We start from the raw sequence: 16,493 nt of genomic DNA, 5'->3' as shown, positions 1-16,493 counted from the left end.
ACAGTGTTGCTCACCTAATCCAGCAGAAGACAGTGAGAGGTATTATAACCAGGAGAACAGCTCCGACTCCTGCAGCTGCTGCTGGTGTCCATTTTCCTGTTTTACTGTGGACAGTGAGAGTCTTTTCACGAGAGCTGATGTTGTTGTGGGTTTTGACAGCACAGGAGTAGTTTCCTGCATGCTGACTGCTGACTGGGTCTAGAACCAGGTGCTTGTTCTGGTTCTCTGGCAGGGTCAGAGGTCGACTGTTCAGGTACCAGATGTAGTTTGTGTTGTCAGTCAGAGGACAGCTGGTACTGCAGGTCAGTGTGACTCTCTGACCCTCTGTCACCACTGCAGAAGGAGTAAACTTCACTTCCAGACCTGAAAGGTGGTTAGATTGGTCAGTCCTCAAAACTGAAGAAAAAAAAGATTTAAAGGCCTCTAGCAGTATGATAGCGGAGTACCACTCCGTCACTTCACCCTCCCTTTCTAGATGCGAAGAAGAAACTACAGTGGTAGCAAAAAAAACAACAAAATGTGAACACTGCTTTCTAGAGCCAGTGTTTGGTTTGTCTCTTCTGGACTACTGTAGAAACATGGCAGTTCAACATGGTGGACTCCATGGAAGGCGACTCGTGGGGTCAGTGCAAAGAAACAGCTCATTCTAAAAACAACAATTTCTATATTCAATCCATTGTCAAAGTCACAGTTTTGTGCACCAAAAAAAAAAAAAAACCTAAACTTTTTGAAGTGATCGAACAAAACTTGCTAGTTGTGTTCCATTGCTACTGTGAGAGGACATTTGTTTATCAAAAGGAACAAAAAACAACAACTATTGACTGTGCTAATTTTTAAACCTGTAGGAAGAAGCATTTTCAGACTGCAAGTTTTAAGAAGTTTTAAGATCTCCATGAAACATAAACAAGAAAAAAAACACACAAAACCATTGTTTACAATGACACTGGTACCATGTGCATTGTATTCATTCTACAGAATTACCTGTGACAACCAAAGTCACTCCAGGAGAATCAGACTGTTTCCATCCTCCATTTTGTCGTTGGAGTCTGAATGTGTATTCTGCTGAGTCATTCTTCTTCAGGTTATTGATTCTCAGGATGTGGTGATTCTTCATGTAGTCATAATACTCCACATGACCTGCAGGTTTAATCAGCTCTTTAACTTCTTGCTTCCCACTTCTTGTTATTTTAAACCAAGATTTAGACTGTGGCAGCTGGTTGTTGGGATAAGAATATTCACTTGTAATGTTCACTGAAGAGCCTTGTAGAGCACAGATTCTCCTGCTGATGTAATTCACAGTCCAACAGTTGTTATCTTCAGAACCTGGAATATAGATAAAATATATTTTCTAAAATAAATGTTGAGGCTTGGATATAATTACTCATTTATCTACTACGAAGTGTGTCTCAGTATTATTAATAAAAAAATAAGAAATAAAGGTTTTCTGATATTTGTGATTATCAGAAAAAGAATTGTTTTTTTTTATCTTGAGTTGGATAAGTCAACAAACAAGAAAACCAGGACAAAGAAATAAGTCTATTTTTTTATTTTATTTTGTAGATTTCTGCACCTTTTCACTCTCAGCATACACGTTCAGTCATGGTCGTCGCTGCACATCAACTCAAATGCGCTGAGAGTCAAAAAAATGTTTTTTTGTAAAAATTGTAAAAATAATTGTCTGTATACTCTATAATACAATAGTTGTGGAACTGTTCACTCAACCCGATTTGTCAATTTTATACTTTCATGAATAGTTTTTTTTTGACAAGACAATGATCATGTTTTCTCTGACTGACATCTAGTGGCTACAAGTCATCACACAGTTTACTTCATGATTTGATGAGAAACAGGAAACACTCATTTTCTATTTCGGATGCACACAGAAAAAAAGAGTTATGAAATATTTACTGTTTTCTATATTGAATCAAATAATGTATTAAACAGTGTTTGAGTTATTTTATCAACCTTTATGCATCATCAGTCACATCATGATATTTCTTATTGCCTTTCATGTGTTCATATTCATGACACCAAAGTCCCATAAGTTAAAACAGACCACACAGTTCGTTAATGTGCTCATACTCACAGACTTAAGCAGAGAGCAGATCCTCGAGGCCTTTTACAGCACAGGAGAAGCTTTCAGCAGAGGAACGGGAAACTGACAACTGTTGACTCTCAGTGTATATGTAAAAGTATCCATCACTGTACCACCTATAGGCAGTTTGGGAGTCAGTCAGAGGACAGCTGGTGTGACAGGTCAGTTTGACATAGGTCCATTCAGGAGTCTTTTGAACTCTATGTACTTCTGTTAGGAGATCAGAAATGCTTTTCATTAGTTATTGTAACATGTTGTTAAGTGTATAACTTAATTACTCAGTTACATTAATTGTTGAATAGAAACTCTGAAACCCTGGTTAGCACACAAAAAAATAACTCTGCATGCCAATGAGGAAGTAAAAATAGATTTGTTTTTCAAGAAAGTAAAGATATCACAGTGTGAACAGTTAAAATAAGTGATAGATTTACTCACTCATTGCTTCTGTGAAAAAGACATTAAAGGTGTGAGGGTAAGAGGGTGAGAGGAGTGTTTGTGTGTTTGTTTGTGGAAACTTAACCTGTTGGATATGTGATGGAGCAGGGCTCATCCTCTGATGTCTGCTTATGAGAACACATTCTCCCTTTAGCGTAGGTCACAGTAAAGCAGGTTGATGTGACAGAATCTGGACAAAAATAAATGTAATACATTATTTAGAGTGGTGTACACAGTCACAGTACTTCATGAGCTTTATAATTTAAGCTTCCAGTGCCTGATAATGACATTATTCCTATATTAAGATATGTATAAAAAGGTTTTGTCACATGATAAGAAGCTAAATGTTGTCACTCACCCACTGAGACTTCCGGGGCTATGAGATCCTCGTAGCCTTTGATAGCACAGGAGTATCTGACTGCTTCCTTACTGCTGACCAGCTGTTGGTACCAGGGAGACCAGTCCTGATAGAGAAACTCTCTGTTCTTGTACCAGATGTAGGCTGCAGGGGTTTCAGTCGGAGGACAGCTGGTGTTACACATCAGTGTTACTGTCTGTCCCTCTGTGGCAGGAATCACCTTTACCTGCAGGTCTGAGAAAATGGAAAATGAAATGAGTTTTCATATATATAATATTTTAAGATTCTTAAAGTAATGATTAGTGACAACTTACTGTCAGTTTACCTGAAACACTGAGCTGAATTACACTGTACCGGCAGAGTTGTGGTTGGTCAGTATTCTCTCTGCAGCAGTAAAAGTTTGCATCACTCTCTCTCAGATCATTGATTGTTAGAGTTGGATGATTTTCTTCAGGCTTGTACATTACACGGTTTCCATCTACAGAGAGTTCATTCTGAACAAGTGTAGATCCATTCCAGTGTGCAGTGTACCATTTCATGCTTGAAGTGGGATGTTCAGCTGAGCAGGGCAGATTCACTGATGAACCTTTTAAGGCACAGATCCTTTTTGTCTGTCCCTGAACCCCTTTAACAAAAGATTTTATTAGCAAACATCTGGACAGATTTATACTTCTTATAACATTCTTCTCTATACTAATCACTAACTGATAATACTGTCTCATGTTGTAATGCATCTAATGTATCTCCCTTTAATTTATCTACAAATTAACTCCTACAGCACTGTACATTCCCGAAAAACCTTAAATTTATTTTCCAGGTCACAATTAATAAGTATTATATAAGAAAGAATAAACAGTCATTCATACCTGAGATGTACAGGATAAAACCCATAAACACACATCCAGCTTCTGCCAACAACATGGCTGTCGTAGTCTTCAACTTCCAATCAGAAAGTTGATTTTATAATTTAATGACCTTATTACAACTGCTGTGTTAATGAAAACTCATAAAACATAAGTAATTTAAATGAAAGGTCTAAATCAACAGCAGTCTTCTTACAGAGACAGAGTGGACTGTTGGTCAGTGTGAGGGTGGCTGTCAGACAAACTGCATGCAGCTCTGACACCTAAACTTCACTTCCTTCCTCAATATTATTCTTAGTAAAACAAGACCTGTAGTGAAGAATCTATGTGGTGCAATAGTTATTATATGTCACACTTTGACATTGAAAAGTTGGCATGGTGTTGTTTCTTTCACTTTTGGATTTTATCAAAATCATAATTATTGTTTTATTTTTTCAGTTTGTAATTAGTGACATTGTGTCTTCATGCAATATGCAGCAGCAGTGAATGGCATTATAGTTTTTATCCAAAAGTTATTAAAGTTGTCGGAGTGAGAGCAGAGAAATGTGCCACAGAGTGTGACAATAATTAGATTAGCTGTGGCCAACCAGTCAGGCCAAAAATAGCTGTATTCTATTTAGAGCTGCATCATCACAAAATACACACACACACACACACACACACACACACACACACACACACACACACACACACACACACACACACTCACACTCACACACACACACACACACACACACCTAAACACACACAAACACAAATATCTGAGATGTACAGGATAAAACCCAAACATGTTTTTTTTTCTTGCATTTAGCTACAACACTTCGGTTTAACTTTGAAAACAATCCTTGTGATCTGTTATGACGGACATATTAGTAGACTGATCAATGCAATATGTCTTCACTAACACAGTCTTAGTAATAAATAGAAATTCAACATATCTGTCCACTTGCATCACACCTCTAGAGAAAGCTGGAGATTAGAAGCCTTTAAGTGTGACTGTGAAATCTGCTTATCAGACAGAACAGTTTCCCATTGCGTTCAACAGAAACGTATGTGCTTGGCATTATATTCACACTAAGCTTTACACTTGTCTGTCCCTGCTATGATACTGAAGTCATTCCAGCCACTTAATCTAACACAGGAGGGCCTCTTGCAAAAAAACATGAATTTGTTCAGTTAGAAGACCCTGTCTGGATGGTGGAGTAGAGATCCTCTGTGTGGTCCTTAGAGAAGTGAAGTCTGCCGTAGTGATGGTCATCCTGCTCTGTATGTTGAGCTGAGATGTTTTCATACATGAGATCAGGGTTTATCTGAGGAGACAAGACAAATAAAATTACTTTACATCATATTGCATTGAAAGGTTTGGTTGATTCTCCTATCAGAGTAGTAGTATAGTAGTTAACAGTAATATTTTCTATGGGCTCATTCAAAATATTTTATTGAAGGTTTTCCGATTGTTTTGACATGATGGTGAACAAAAAACCTATATTGGCCTAATATATTGTACAGACATTGATGTACGGCAGCTATTGAATCTGGACTGCAGTAAAAAAAAGTTCATTCCAAGATTCATATTGTGTCACACTATAATAACAATATGTCTTTATGTGGCTTAACAATGACACTTGAGAGTGATGGTTTAGCAGGAACATGACCAGGTGCAGGAGATGAGCAAAACTGAAGAGAAGGCTACAGGATCAGAAGGTTGTGATTTAGGTGAGACAGAAAAGAACATGAGAGGCATAAGTTTAAGCTGCTGTCCTGACTGGAAAAAAATGATCATTCTTGTTGAAAAGAAGCAGGATAGAAGAGGATTATATTTTTCTAATGTAGCAGAATTGTTCAAATCCTTTTTTTTACCTTTTTTTTTTATGATGTGATGTTTCAGTTCTTGGAGGCTGGCTGGATGTCCTCTTTCTGTCCAGGTGTTTACTTTCAGACCTGAAAGATGGTTAGATTGGTCAGTAAATGTAGAAGAGACATATTATGTCACATTAGGTTACATAACTGACCAACAAAATGTCAGTGTCTTCTAAAGCGAACTCATATTAAAGGACTAGTGTGTAGGACTTAGTGGCATCTAGCGGTGTAATAGCAGGTCGCAACAAGGAGAAACTACAGAGGCTTTACACTTGTCTTGCAGCTCTAAATACAATACAGCAATTTTTTTAGTAAAACAAGACCTGTAGTGAAGTAGTTTATAGTTCCATAGTTAATTGATATAGTGACATTACGTATTCTTGCAACATGCAGCAGCAGTAAATTACATCATATTTTTGACAAAACGTATGTAAAACTGTTAGAGTGAGAGCAAAGAAATGTGAAGCCACATGTTGGTTTGTGGTCTAAAATGAGGAAAAAAATCACTGACAGTGTGGTTATTTTTTCATTGTCTTTCAAAAAAGCTTTATTGAAGTGGAAGTTACAGATACAATGTCTATGATCTTTCAGTTCACCACATCACATGCAGAGCAACATGTATTTTTCACATTTCACTGATTGCTGTAATGATCTTTTCTGGTTCCGTAGGAATATGTTTCCTACGGAGCTGAAGTTTGTTGCCATGCTTCTGGGAACTGCAGTACACAATGTTCTTTTTCTGTTCTGAACTACAACAGACAGAAAAAATAACATGTACACATCAAGTCATATAAAATATTAAGCAAAGCAACTGAGTCTTCATTCTGCTATTTAACAGTTGAGAGTCAGTCCTCCAGAGGGCGCTATCCTCACAGCACATGATGGTCATTGAGACTTATTTAGAGTACTATGCTGCTGACTGAGGCATCCCCATGCAGCATGTAGCAGTGTACAGCGCTTTATATTCCCATCACAAAGTTGCAGAGTGAGAGCAGAGAGATGTGAAGCATTATGGTGTTTGTATTGGAGGAAACTTCACTCTAAGTATAATGTCTATGATATTTGAATACACTGCAGGTTAGAACATGTTGAGAGCAATATCAGTTTTATAAAAGCTTTTTAACAGTTACAGTTACAAATAAAATAACATAATAATACATGAATAAGTCCATAATAAAGCATTAAATGATTCAATGAGCTGACACCTGACAAAACCATCCCACATGTCTTGCTTTACATTGGGGTCTGGAAGAGCCATTGATCAATTTACTTGAGACAAAAGTTATCTGTACAGTAGGACAAGCTACTTAACCTGCCACTAATGTGGATTAAGAACTGTTTGATTTTGCCTTGACAGGACCAGTGAGGAACATTTGGGGGACTCCTGGAGGTCAAATGGTGGCGCAGAAGCCTTGGAATATGAAGAGTTCCCACAACGATCCACTGTGGTAGAGGCACTGATTAAAGATGAGTAAGTCCACTAAGTAGATCCTGAATCAGTTGTCTTGTTGGATCTAAAGCTGACAACAGCATAAGCAACATCCTCCTGTTCTTTGGGCTGAGGTGGTCGGACGGTGGAGTAAAGAGGATCTGTCTGGGTCTTGGAGAAATGAACGCTGATATAGTGAAGTTCCTCCTGCTCTGCTGGTGGAGCTGAGATGTTTACATGCAAAGGACCAGGGTTTAGCTGATGAGGGGAAAAGACAAATTTTAGTTTTTAGTTGTTTTTTTCCATTGTGAAACACTCGATACTGAAAACTGGACGGATGAAATCTTTAGGGAGGGTTGGCTTAGTATTCATCAGCAGTAGCAGATTAGATACCTTAAAGCCTTAGAAAGAATAATGATTCTGTGCTAAATGTATTTATTAATAAAACTGAAAAGAATTGTGTATAAACCATATAAACTGGACTGGACTGACAACACCCATGCTCTCTACAAGAAGGGCCAGATTTGCCTTCACCTGCTGAGGAGACTGAGGTCCTTTGGAGTAAGCAGGGCTTTTTATGACTCTGTGGTTGCTTCAGCCATCTTCTATGCTGTGGTCTGCTGGAGAGGGGGCAGTACGGACAGAGACAGGAAGAGACTCAATAAACTGATCAGGAGAGCGAGCTCTGTACTGGACTGTCCCCTGGACTCCATTGAGGAAGTGGGTGAAAGGAGGATGTTAGTGAAGCTGACATCCATCATGGACAACACCTCTCACTCCCTACATGACACTGTGGGGTCCCTGAGTAGCACCTTCAGCAGCAGACTGTTACACCCACGGTGTGTAAGAAGGAGAGCTTTCGAAGGTCTTTCGTCCCTGCCGCTGTCAGTCTCTACAACACCTGATCAATGTTGTAGTTTCTGCTTTTAATGTATTGGGTAACTAATGTAGCTGTTCAATTTTACATCCAACATTGCCAAAGTGAAACCTTATATCTATTGACACAATGTAGTTCTTTGTCAGCAGAAGAATCACTCCATCTGAAGAGAGGCAGGAGAGATGTAAGTGATGTTTTCTAATGCTGCAGAATTTCTAAATTTCTGTTCATTGAGAGGAAGCATTTTTACTTACTGCACTGTGCTCACTGTATTAACAGGAATGAATTGTAAAGAAGTTGAGTAGGAGAGTGTCGGACTTATTAAGAATTAAATGTTGTGCAAGAAGATTGTCGAAATGTTTGGTCTTTACCTGCTCCGTGTTGTCCGTTGCTCCAGTTATAGGAGATTGATCTGAAGTCCTCTTTCTTCTGGTTTGTGAAATGAAAGAATATTTAAGTGAGCAAGCAAGTTCAGATTAATTGAATGTCATTGATCTGAAACAGAGTATAGTGTTGCTCACCTAATCCAGCAGAAGACAGCGAGAGGTATTATAACAAGGAGAACAGCTCCGACTCCTGCAGCTGCTGCTGGTGTCCATTTTCCTGTTTTACTGTGGACAGTGAGAGTCTTTTCACAAGAGCTGATGTTGTTGTGGGTTTTGACAGCACAGGAGTATCTTCCTGCATGCTGACTGCTGACTGGGTCTAGAACCAGGTGTTTGTTCTGGTTCTCTGGCAGGGTCAGAGGTTGACTGTTCAGGTACCAGATGTAGTTTGTGTTGTCAGTCAGAGGACAGCTGGTACTGCAGGTCAGTGTGACTCTCTGACCCTCGGTCACCACTGCAGAAGGAGTAAACTTCACTTCCAGACCTGAAAGGTGGTTAGATTGGTCAGTCCTCAAAACTGAAGAAAAACAAAAGATTTAAAGGCCTCTAGCGGTGTGATAGCGGAGTACCACTCCATCACTTCACCCTCCCTTTCTAGACGCAAAGAAGAAACTACAGTGGCAGCGAAAAGAACAACAAAATGTCAACGCTGTTTTCTAGAGCCAGTGTTTGGTTTGTCTCTTCTGGACTACTGTAGAAACATGGTGGTTCAACATGGTGGACTCCATGGAAGGCGACCCGTGGCGTCAGTGCAAAGAAACAGCTCATTCTAAAAACACAACAATTTCTATATTCAGTCCATTGTTGAAGTCACGGTTTTGTGCACCAAAAAACGAAACTAAACTTTTTGAAGTGATCGAACAAAACTCGCTAGTTGTGTTCCACCTTTGCTACTGTGAGATTATATTTGTTTATCAAAAGGAACAAAAAAAAAAACAACTATTGACTGTGCTAATTTTTAAACCTGTAGGAAGAAGCATTTTCAGACTGCCCTTACAAAAACTAAGTTTTAAGATCTCCATGAAACATAAACAAAAAAAAAAAAACACACACAAAACCATTGTTTACAATGACACTGGTACCATGTGCATTGTATTCATTCTACAGAATTACCTGTGACAACCAAAGTCACTCCAGGAGAATCAGACTGTTTCCATTCTCCATTTTGTCGTTGGAGTCTGAATGTGTATTCTGCTGAGTCATTCTTCTTCAGGTTATTGATTCTCAGGATGTGGTGATTCTTCATGTAGTCATAATACTCCACATGACCTGCAGCCTCAATCAGCTCTTTAACTTCTTCCTTCCCACTTCTTGTTATTTTAAACCAAGATTTAGACTGTGGCAGCTGGTTGTTGGGATAAGAATATTCACTTGTAATGTTCACTGAAGAGCCTTGTAGAGCACAGATTCTCCTGCTGATGTAATTCACAGTCCAGCAGTTCTGATCTTTGGTACCTGAAATATAGATAAAATATATTTTCTAAAATAAATGTTGAGGCTTGGATATAATTACTCATTGATCTACTACGAAGTGTGTCTCAGTATTATTAATACAAAAAAAAAGAAATAGAGGTTTTCTGATATTTGTGATTATCAGAAATAGAATTGTTTTTTTTATTTGTTTTTTTTATCTTGAGTTGGATAAGTCAACAAACAAGAAAACCAGGACAAAGAAATAAGTCTATTTTTTTATTTTATTTTGTAGATTTCTGCACCTTTTCACTCTCAGCATACATGTTCAGTCATGGTCGTAGCTTCACATCAACTCAAATGCACAAAAAATGAGTCAAAAAAGTTTTTTTGTAAAAATTGTAAAAATAATTGTCTGTATACTCTATAATACAATAGTTGTGGAACTGTTCACTCAACCCGATTTGTCAAATTTATACTTTCATGAATAGTTTTTTTTTGACAAGACAATGATCATGTTTTCTCTGACTAACATCTAGTGGCTACAAGTCATCACACAGTTTACTTCATGATTTGATGAGAAACAGGAAACACTCATTTTCTATTTTAGATGCACACAGAAAAAAAGAGTTATGAAATATTTACTGTTTTCTATATTGAATCAAATAATGTATTAAACAGTGTTTGAGTTATTTTATCAACCTTTATGCAACATCAGTCACATCATGATATTTCTTATTGCCTTTCATGTGTTCATATTCATGACACCAAAGTCCCATAAGTTAAAACAGACCACACAGTTCGTTAATGTGCTCATACTCACAGACTTCAGCAGAAGGCAGATCCTCAAGGCCTTTTACAGCACAGGAGAAGCTTTCAGCAGAGGAACGGTAAACTGACAACTTTTGACTCTCAATGTATCTGTATAAGTATCCATCTCTGTACCACCTATAGGCAGTTTGGGAGTCAGTCAGAGGACAGCTGGTGCGACAGGTCAGTTTGACATAGGTCCATTCAGGAGTCTTTTGAACTTGTACTTCTGTTAGGAGATCAGAAATGCTTTTCGTTAGCTATTGTAACATGTTGTTAAGTGTATGACTTAATTACTCAGTTACATTAATTGTTGAATAGAAACTCTGAAACCCTGGTTAGCACAAAAACAAAAATAACTCTGCATGCCAATGAGGAAGTAAAAATAGATTTGTTTTTCAAGAAAGTAAAGATATGACAGTGTGAACAGTTAAAATAAGTGATAGATTTACTCACTCATTGCTTCTGTGAAAAAGACATTAAAGGTGTGAGGGTGAGAGGAGTGTTTGTGTGTTTGTTTGTGGAAACTTAACCTGTTGGATATGTGATGGAGCAGGGCTCATCCTCTGATGTCTGCTTATGAGAACACATTCTCCCTTTAGCGTAGGTCACAGTAAAGCAGGTTGATGTGACAGAATCTGGACAAAAATAAATGTAATACATTATTTAGAGTGGTGTACACAGTCACAGTACTTCATGAGCTTTATAATTTAAGCTTCCAGTGCCTGATAATAACATTATTCCTATATTAAGAATATGTATAAAAAGGTTTTGTCACATGATAAGAAGCTAAATGTTGTCACTCACCCACTGAGACTTCCGGGGCTATGAGATCCTTGTAGCCTTTGATAGCACAGGAGTATCTGACTGCTTCCTCACTGCTGACCAGCTGTTGGTACCAGGGAGACCAGTCCTGATAGAGAAACTCTCTGTTCTTGTACCAGATGTAGGCTGCAGGGGTTTCAGTCAGAGGACAGCTGGTGCTACACATCAGTGTTACTCTCTGTCCCTCTGTGGCAGGAATCACCTTTACGTGCAGGTCTGAGAAAATGGAAAATGAAATGAGTTTTCATAAATATAATATTTTAAGATTCTTACAGTAATGATTAGTGACAACTTACTGTCAGTTTACCTGAAACACTGAGCTGAATTACACTGTACCGGCAGAGTTGTGGTTGGTCAGTATTCTCTCTGCAGCAGTAAAAGTTTGCATCACTCTCTCTCAGATCATTGATTGTTAGAGTTGGATGATTTTCTTCAGGCTTGTACATTACACGGTTTCCATCTACAGAGAGTTCATTCTGAACAAGTGTAGATCCATTCCAGTGTGCAGTGTACCATTTCATGCTTGAAGTGGGATGTTCAGCTGAGCAGAGCAGATCCACTGATGAACCTTTTAAGGCACAGATCCTGTTTGTCTGTCCCTGAACCCCTTTAACAGAAGATTTTATTAGCAAACATCTGGACAGATTTATACTTCTTATAACATTCTTCTCTATACTAATCACTAACTGATAATACTGTCTCATGCTGTAATGCATCTAACGAACTCATAACAGCAGAATATTTGAAAATCTTCAGTCTTTCTTTTTCAGGTCACAATTAATTACTATTATATAAGAAAGAATAAACAGTCATTCATACCTGACATGTACAGGATAAAACCCATAAACACACATCCAGCTTCTGCCAACAACATGGCTGTCGTAGTCTTCAGCTTCCAGTCAGAAAGTTGATTTTATAATTTAATGCCCTTATTACAACTGCTGTGTTTATGAAAACTCATAAAACATAAGTAATTTAAATGAAAGGTCTAAATCAACAGCAGTCTTCTGAGACAGAGACAGAGTGGACTATTGGTCAGTGTGAGGGTGGCTGATAGACAAACTGCATGCAGCTCTGACACCTAAACTTCACTTCCTTCCTCAACATTATTCTTAGTAAAACAAGACCTGTAGTGAAGAATCTATATGGTGCAGTAGTTATTATAAGTCACACTTTGACAGTGAAAAATCGCCATGGTGTTGTTTCTTTCGCTTTCGGACTATTTTATCAAAATCATTATTATTGTTTTTTTTTTCAATTTGTAATTAGTGACATTGTCTCTCCATGCAACACGCAGCAGGAGTGAATTTCATTATATTTTTATCCAAAAGTTATTTAAGTTGTCAGACTGAGAATAAAGAAATGTGAAACTGTGTGTGGTTGATTTGTGGTGGGGAAAAAAAAAAAAACTTAATTGAAAAGGAAACTGCAGACAAAATGTATTTAATCTTTTAGTTCATCACATGCAGACAAGCACAAACACCTCAGATGTACAGGATCAAACCCCCCAAAATCCTTGTGATCTGTTACGACGGACAGATTAGTAAAGACAGCTCAATGCAATACCTTTTCACTAACACAATCTTAGTAAATACATTTAAATGCTTCATATTTTAAATACTTTATTATCTCTATTTGGAACAACGATTCACCTGCCACTAATGGAGCTTTCAAACTGTCTAATTCAACAATGAAAGTCATCAAAAAGTCTGATTTGTGACCTTTTTGCTATTGAAACTATGGAATCTGTTCTCAAAACATTCTTGTCTGTGTTCACACAGAGTTGCACGCCGCACTCTACTCGCTTTTAGCTCTCCAGCAGCTTGTCCACTTGCATCACACCTCTAGAAATAGCTGGAGATTAGAAGCCTTTAAGTGTGACTGTGAACTCTGCATATCAGGCAGAACAGTTTCCCATTGCGCTCAACAGAAACGTATGTGCATGGTGTTATGTTCACACTTTGCTTTACACTTGTCTGTCCCTGCTATGATACTGAAGTCATTCCAGCCACTAAATCTAACACAGGAGGGCCCCTTGCAAAAAAAACATGAATTTGTTCAGTTAGAAGACCCTGTCTGGATGGTGGAGTAGAGATCCTCTGTGTGGTCCTTAGAGAAGTGAAGTCTGCTATAGTGATGGTCATCCTGCTCTGTTGGTTGAGCTGAGATGTTTTCATACATGAGATCAGGGTTTATCTGAGGAGACAAGACAAATAAAATTACTTTACATCATATTGCATTGAAAGGTCTGGCCGATTTTCCAATCAGAGTAGTAGTATAGTAGTTAATAGTAATATTTTCAATGGGCTCATTCAAAATATTTTATTGAAGGTTTCTGATTGTTTTGACATGATGGTGAACATCATGACTCAAATCCAGGAATTACAAAAAGCTGATATTGGCCTAATATATTGTAGAGACATTGATGTACAGTAGCTATTGAATCTGGACTGCAGTAAGAGAATAAATATCCAAGATTCCTAGTGTGTCAATGTATAATACAATAATTCTTTATTTTGCTTAACAGATACTTATGATAATTAATTGTGTATACTTAACAAACAAAAACCTGAGAGAAAGTATGGAACAGTTTTGCAGGAACATGACCAGGTGCAGGAGATGAGAAAAAACTGAAGAGAAGGCTACAGGAACAGAAGGTTGTGATTTAAGTGAGACAGAAAAGAAGCTGAGAGGGATAAGTTTAAGCTGCTATCCTGACTGGAAGTAAATGGTCATTCCTGTTGAAGAGAAGAAGGAGAGAAGAGGATTATATTTTTCTAATGTAGAAGAATTGTTCCAGTTCTTTTCTTTACCTGCTCCAGGTTGTGATGTGATGTTTCAGTTCTTGGAGGCTGGCTGGATGTCCTCTTTCGTCTAGTTTGTGAAATGAGTGAATATAAAAATGAATAGGTGATGTCAGGTCAGTGTGTCAATGAATGTGTGAATGCCATTGCTCTAAAACAGAGCACAGTGTTGCTCACCTAATCCAGCAGAAGACAGTGAGAGGTATTATAACCAGGAGAACAGCTCCGACTCCTGCAGCTGCTGCTGGTGTCCATTTTCCTGTTTTACTGTGGACAGTGAGAGTCTTTTCACGAGAGCTGATGTTGTTGTGGGTTTTGACAGCACAGGAGTAGTTTCCTGCATGCTGACTGCTGACTGGGTCTAGAACCAGGTGTTTGTTCTGGTTCTCTGGCAGGGTCAGAGGTCGACTGTTCAGGTACCAGATGTAGTTTGTGTTGTCAGTCAGAGGACAGCTGGTACTGCAGGTCAGTGTGACTCTCTGACCCTCTGTCACCACTGCAGAAGGAGTAAACTTCACTTCCAGACCTGAAAGATAGTTAGATTGGTCAGTCCTCAAAACTGAAGAACAAAAAAGATTTAAAGGCCTCTAGCGGTGTGATAGCGGAGGACCACTCCGTCACTTCACCCTCCCTTTCTAGACGCGAAGAAGAAACTACAGTGGCAGCGAAAAAAACGACAAAATGTGAACACTGCTTTCTAGAGCCAGTGTTTGGTTTGTCTCTTCTGGACTACTGTAGAAACATGGTGGTTCAACATGGTGGACTCCATGGAAGGCAACCCGTGGCGTCAGTGCAAAGAAACAGCTCATTCTAAAAACAACAATTTCTATATTCAGTCCATTGTTGAAGTCACAGTTTTGTGCACCAAAAAAAACTAAACTTTTTGAAGTGATCGAACAAAATCCCGCTAGTTGTGTTCCACCTTTGCTACTGTGAGAGGACATTTGTTTATCAAAAGGAACAAAAAAACAACAACTATAGACTGTGCTCATTTTTAAACCTGTAGGAAGAAGCATTTTCAGACTGCCCTTAGAAAAACTAAGTAACTAACTTATCTCCATAAAACATCAACAAGAAAAAAACACACAAAACCATTGTTTACAATGACACTGTCGCCATGAGCATTGTATTCATTCTACAGAATTACCTGTGACAACCAAAGTCACTCCAGGAGAATGAGACTGTTTCCATCCTCCATTTTGTTGTTGGAGTCTGAATGTGTATTCTGCTGAGTCATTCTTCTTCAGGTTATTGATTCTCAGGATGTGGTGGTTCTTCATGTTGTCATAATACTCCACATGACCTGCAGCCTCAATCAGCTCTTTAACCTCTTCCTTCCCACTTCTTGTTATTTTAAACCAAGATTTAGACTGTGGCAGCTGGTGGTAGGGATAAAAATATTCACTTGTAATGTTCACTGAAGAGCCTTGTAGAGCACAGATTCTCCTGCTGATGTAATTCACAGTCCAGCAGTTCTGATCTTTGGTACCTGAAATATAGATAAAATATATTTTCTAAAATAAATGTTGAGGCTTGGATATAATTACTCATTGATCTACTACGAAGTGTGTCTCAGTATTATTAATACAAAAAAAAAAAAGAAATAAAGGTTTTCTGATATTTGTGATTATCAGAAATAGAATTGTTTTTTTGTTTGTTTTTTTTTATCTTGAGTTGGATAAGTCAACAAACAAGAAAACCAGGACAAAGAAATAAGTCTATTTTTTTATTTTATTTTGTAGATTTCTGCACCTTTTCACTCTCAGCATACATGTTCAGTCATGGTCGTCGCTTCACATCAACTCAAATGCACAAAAAATGAGTCAAAAAAGTTTTTTTTGTAAAAATTGTAAAAATAATTGTCTGTATACTCTATAATACAATAGTTGTGGAACTGTTCACTCAACCCGATTTGTCAAATTTATACTTTCATGAATAGTTTTTTTTTGACAAGACAATGATCATGTTTTCTCTGACTAACATCGAGTGGCTACAAGTCATCACACAGTTTACTTCATGATTTGATGAGAAACAGGAAACACTCATTTTCTATTTTAGATGCACACAGAAAAAAAGAGTTATGAAATATTTACTGTTTTCTATACTGAATCAAATAATGTATTAAACAGTGTTTGAGTTATTTTATCAACCTTTATGCAACATCAGTCACATCATGATATTTCTTATTGCCTTTCATGTGTTCATATTCATGACACCAAAGTCCCATAAGTTAAAACAGACCACACAGTTCGTTAATGTGCTCATACTCACAGACTTCAGCAGAAGGCAGATCCTCAAGGCCTTTTACAGCACAGGAGAAGCTTTCAGCAGAGGAACGGGA

At 38.0% G+C, this 16,493-nt stretch overlaps 1 protein-coding gene and 1 long non-coding RNA gene across 2 annotated transcripts in view; one reads left to right on the top strand and one right to left on the bottom strand.

Annotated features, from left to right (window-relative positions):
- LOC127354553 (uncharacterized) overlaps nucleotides 1–16,493 on the bottom strand; it is a 28,598-nt gene that overhangs the window by 1,871 nt on the left and 10,234 nt on the right. Inside the window, exons 7-8 of the mRNA XM_051384521.1 lie at nucleotides 14,415–14,678; nucleotides 15–177 (exon numbers count right to left, since the gene is read on the bottom strand). Coding sequence (XP_051240481.1) covers nucleotides 15–177; nucleotides 14,415–14,678 — 427 coding nt within the window. The remainder of the gene's footprint in view (nucleotides 1–14; nucleotides 178–14,414; nucleotides 14,679–16,493) is intronic.
- Nucleotides 112–14,685, top strand: LOC127354575 (uncharacterized). Its single transcript, XR_007881587.1, has 3 exons — nucleotides 112–208; nucleotides 8,633–8,726; nucleotides 14,618–14,685. It is a non-coding gene; the product is annotated as an uncharacterized LOC127354575 (long non-coding RNA).

Source organism: Dicentrarchus labrax, unplaced genomic scaffold, assembly GCF_905237075.1.
Source record: "Dicentrarchus labrax unplaced genomic scaffold, dlabrax2021, whole genome shotgun sequence".
Lineage (NCBI taxonomy): Eukaryota > Metazoa > Chordata > Actinopteri > Moronidae > Dicentrarchus > Dicentrarchus labrax.
The sequence above is the reverse complement of the archived record's forward strand: the minus strand, read 5'-3'. Positions and strand labels throughout refer to the sequence as shown.